Source organism: Procambarus clarkii, unplaced genomic scaffold (genome assembly GCF_040958095.1).
Source record: "Procambarus clarkii isolate CNS0578487 unplaced genomic scaffold, FALCON_Pclarkii_2.0 HiC_scaffold_98, whole genome shotgun sequence".
Taxonomy (NCBI): Eukaryota; Metazoa; Arthropoda; class Malacostraca; order Decapoda; family Cambaridae; genus Procambarus; species Procambarus clarkii.
Window position 1 is genome coordinate 3,633,352 of NW_027189131.1, and position 5,147 is coordinate 3,638,498.

Consider the following 5,147-nt stretch of genomic DNA (forward strand, 5'->3'; position numbering starts at 1 on the left):
ACACAGCCACTTGGACTCAGCCACTTGGACACAGTAACTTGGACGCAGAAAATTGGACACTGACACTTAGACACAGTCACTAGGACACAAACACTTGGACACAATCACTTGGACGTTGTCACTTGGACACAGCCACTTGGCAACAGCCACTTGGACACAGTCACTTGGACAGAACTACTTGGACACAACCACAGCCACTAGGACATAAACACTTGGTCACAACCACTTAGACACAGTCATTTGGACACAGCCACTAGGACACAAACTCTTCGACAAAATCACTTGGACACAGCGACTTGGACACAGTCACTTGGCCACAGCTACAAGGACACAAATACTTAGACACAACCACTTGGAACTATCCACTTGTACACAGTCACTTGGACAAAGCGTCTTGCACACAACCACTTTGACACAGCTAATTGGACACAGCCACTTCGACACAGGCATTTGCACACAGCTACTAGTAAACAATCACTTGGACAAAGCCACTTGGACAAAGCTACTTAAACACAGTCACTTGAACTCAGTCACGTGGACGCAGTTCACGTGGTCACAGGTCACAGTCACGTGGACACAGTCACTTAGACACAGCCACTTGGATACAGCAACTTGGACATATTCACTTGGACACAGCCACTTCGACACAGTCGCTTGGACACAACCACTTCGACACAGTCACTTGGACAGAACCACTTGGACACAGCCAATTGGACACAACCACGTGGACACAGTCACTTGGACACAGTCACTTGGACACAGTCACTTGGACTCATTCTCTTGGACACAACCACTTGTACACAACCACTTGGACACAGTCACTTGGATACAACCACTTATAAACAGGCACTTGGACACAACCACTTGGACACAGCCACTTGGACACAGCCTTTTGGGCACAACCACTTGTACACAACCACTTGGACACACTCATTTGAACACAGCTTTTTGGACACAATCCCTTGGACACAACCAGTTGGACACAGCCACTTGGACACAGCCTCTTGAGCACAACCACTTTCACAAAGCTAATTGGACACAGACACTTCGACACAGCCACTTGGACACAGTCATTTGGACACAGCCATATGGAAACAACCACTGGGACACAGCCACTTAGACACAACCACTAGGACATAGGCACTAAGACACAGCCACTTAAACACAGTCACGTGGACACAGTCACTTGGACACAGCCACTTGGACACAGCCACTTGGACACAGCCACTTAGACACAGCCAATTGGACACAAATACTTGGACACAGTCACTTGGACACAGTCACTTGGACACAGTCACTTGGACTCAGTCTTTTGGACACAACCACTTGGACACAACCACTTGGACACAGTCACTTGGACACAGCCTTTTGGGCACAACCACTTGGACAAAACTACTTGGACACACTCACTTGAACACAGCCTTTTGGGAACAACCACTTGGACACAACCGTTGGACACAGCCACTTGGACACAGGTATTTGGACACAGCCACTTGGAAACAACCACTTGGATACAACCACTTGGGCACAGCCACTTGGGCATAGTCACTTGTACACAGTCACGAGGATACAGTCATTTGGACAAAGTCACGTGGACACAGTCACTTGGGCACAGTCACTTGGATACAACCACTTGGGCACAGTCTCTTGGACAAAGTCACGTGGACACAGCCACTTGGACACAGTCACTTGGACTCAGTCTCTTGGACACAACCTCTTGGACACAATCACTTGGACACAGTCACTTGGACACAACTTTTTGGGAACAACCACTTGTACACAGCCACTTATAATGAGGCACTTGGACACAGTCACTTGGACACAGCTGCTTGGACGCAGTCATTTGGACTCAGCCACATGGACACAGCGACTTCGACACAGCCCCTTGGACATATCCACTTGGACACAGCCACTTGAACACAGTTACTTAGACACGCCACTTTGACACTGTCACTTGGACAGAGCCACATGGACACAACCAATTGGAAACAACAACTTGGACACAGTTTTTTGGGCGCAACCACTTGGACACAACCACTAGGACAACGCTTCTTGGGCACAACCACATTGACACAGCGAATTGTACATACCCACTTGAAGACTGACACTTGGGCACCGCCATTTGGAAACAACCACTTGGACACAGCAACTTGGACACAGTCACTTGGAAACAACCACTTGGAAACAACCACTTGGACGCAGCTGCTTTGACACAGCCTCTTGGACACAATTACTTGGACACAATCACTTGGACACAACTACTTGGACACAGCCTCTTGGATAGAGTCACTTGGACACAGCCACCTTGGCACAGTAACTTCCACAGAGTCACTTGGACATAATCATTTGAACACAGTGACATGGGCACAGCCATTTGGACACAGGCACTTGGGCACAGTAACTTAGACACAGACACTTGGACACAGACACTTGGACACAGCCACTTGGACACAACCACTTGGACACAACCACTTGGACACAGTAACTTGGACACATCCACTTGAACACATCCTCTTGGACACACCCACTTTGACCCAACCATATGGATAGAACCACTTGGACACATCCACATTGACACAGGGACATGGACACAGTCTCCTGTACACAGTCACTTGGACAAAGTTACTTGGTTACAGTCACTTGGACACATCACTTGGACACAGCCACTTGGACACAGACACTTGGACATATCAAATAGGACACAGGCACTTGGGCACAGCCACCTGGACAAAACCACTTGGACACATCACTTGGACACAGCCACTTGGACACAGACACTTGGACATATCAAATAGGACACAGGCACTTGGGCACAGCCACCTGGACAAAACCACTTGGACACAGTCACTTACACACAGCTAATTGGACACAGCCAATTAGACACAACCATTTCGACACAGTCACTTGGGCACAGTCTTTTGGACACAGTCACTTGGACTCAGTCTCTTGGACACATTAACTTCGACACAACCACTTATAAAGAAGCACTTGGACACAGCCACTTATAAACAGACACTTGGAAACAACCACTTGGACACAGCTGCTTGGACACAGTTACTTGGACACAGCCACATGGACACAGCCCCTTGGACACAGCCACTTGCGCACGACACTTTGACACACCCACTTGGATACAGCTGCTTGGACACAGCCAGTTTCACACAGCCACTTGCGCCCAACTACTTGGACACAGTGACTTGGGCACAGCCATTTGGACACAGGCACTTGAACACAGCCACTTAGACACAGCCGCTTGGACACAGCCACTTGAACACAACCACTTGGACACAGTCACTTGGACACAGTAACTTGGACACAACCACCTGGACACAGTTACTTGGACACACCCACTTTGACCCAACCATTTGGACAGAACTACTTGGACACATCCACATTGACATAGGGACATGGACACAGGCACTTGGACACAACCATTGGGACACAGCCACTTGGACACAGCAACTTAGACACAGTTACTTGGACACGCCACTTGGTCAAGTCACTTGGACACAACCACTTGGACACAGCCTCTTGGCACAACCACTTGGACAGAACCACTTCGACACAGTCACTTGGTCACAGCAACTTGGAAACAGCCAATTGGACACAACCACTTCGACACAGTCACTTGGACACAGTCTTTGTACACAGTCACTTGTACTCAGTCTCTTAAACACAGCCACTTGGACACAACCACTTGGACACAGTCACATGGACCCAGCCACATGGACACAGCTACTTGGACATTGCCACTTGGGCAAAACCACTTGGACACAGGCACTTGTACACAGCCATTTGGACACAGCCAATTGGACACAGCCACTTGGAAACAGTTACTTGGACACGCCACTTGGGCACGGTCACTTGGACACAGCTACTTGGACACAGCCATTTGGACACAGCCTCTTGGACACAACAACTTGAAAACAACAACTTGGAGACAGTTACTTGGACACAATCACTTGGCACAGCCACATGGACACAGCCACTTGGACACAGGAACTTGGACACAGCCATTTGGACACAGCCTCTTGGACACAACAACTTGAAAACAACAACTTGGACACAGCTACTTGGACACAATCACTTGGACACAGCCAATTGGACACAGCCACTTGGAAACAGTTACTTGGACACGCCACTTGGGCACGGTCACTTGGACACAGGCGATTGCACACAGCCATTTGGACACAGTCACTTGGGCACAGTCATTTGGACACACCTACTTGGACACAGCCACTTAGACACAGCCACTTGGACACAACCACCTGGACACAGTCGCTTGGACTCAACCACTTAGACCCAGCCACTTGGACACAGTCACTTGGACGCATCCACTTGAACGCCAGTCACTCGGAATCAGCAACTTTGGCACTGCCACTAGACCACAGTCACTTGAGCACAGCCACTTGGACTCAGCCACTTGGACTCAGCCACTTAGACACATCCACATGGATACTGGTACATGGACACAGTTACTTGGTCACAGCCACTTGGACACAACCACATGGACAAAGCCATATAAATAAAGTCACTTGGACGCAGCCACTTGAACACAGTCACTTGGACACATCCACTTGGGTGCAGTTACTTGGACGAAGGCACTTGGAAACAGGCACTTGGACACAGACACTAGGACACAAGCACTGGACTCAGTCACTTAGACAGAGTTACTTGGAGACAGCCACTTGGACTCAACCTCTTGGACAGTCGTTAGATACAATCACTTGGACACAACCACTTCGACACAGCTACTTGGACACAGTAACTTGGGCACAGCAAAGGGGACACTGGCACTTGGACACAGCCACTTGGACACAACCACTTGGACAGAACCACTTGAACACAGTCACTTGAACACAGCCACTTGGACTCAGCCACTTGGACACAGTAACTTGGACGCAGAAAAATTGGACACTGACACTTAGACACAGTCACTAGGACACAAACACTTGGACACAATCACTTGGACGTTGTCACTTGGACACAGCCACTTGGCAACAGCCACTTGGACACAGTCACTTGGACAGAACTACTTGGACACAACCACAGCCACTAGGACATAAACACTTGGTCACAACCACTTAGACACAGTCATTTGGACACAGCCACTAGGACACAAACTCTTCGACAAAATCACTTGGACA

At 49.0% G+C, this 5,147-nt stretch overlaps 1 protein-coding gene across 1 annotated transcript; it reads left to right on the plus strand.

The window, feature by feature from the left end:
• The first annotated feature begins 3,975 nt into the window (after positions 1-3,975).
• Positions 3,976-4,857, plus strand: LOC138360167 (putative uncharacterized protein FLJ46204). Its single transcript, XM_069320112.1, has one exon. It carries the CDS (start codon positions 3,976-3,978, stop codon positions 4,855-4,857), a length of 882 nt encoding a protein of 293 aa, XP_069176213.1.
• Positions 4,858-5,147: the final 290 nt, after the last annotated feature.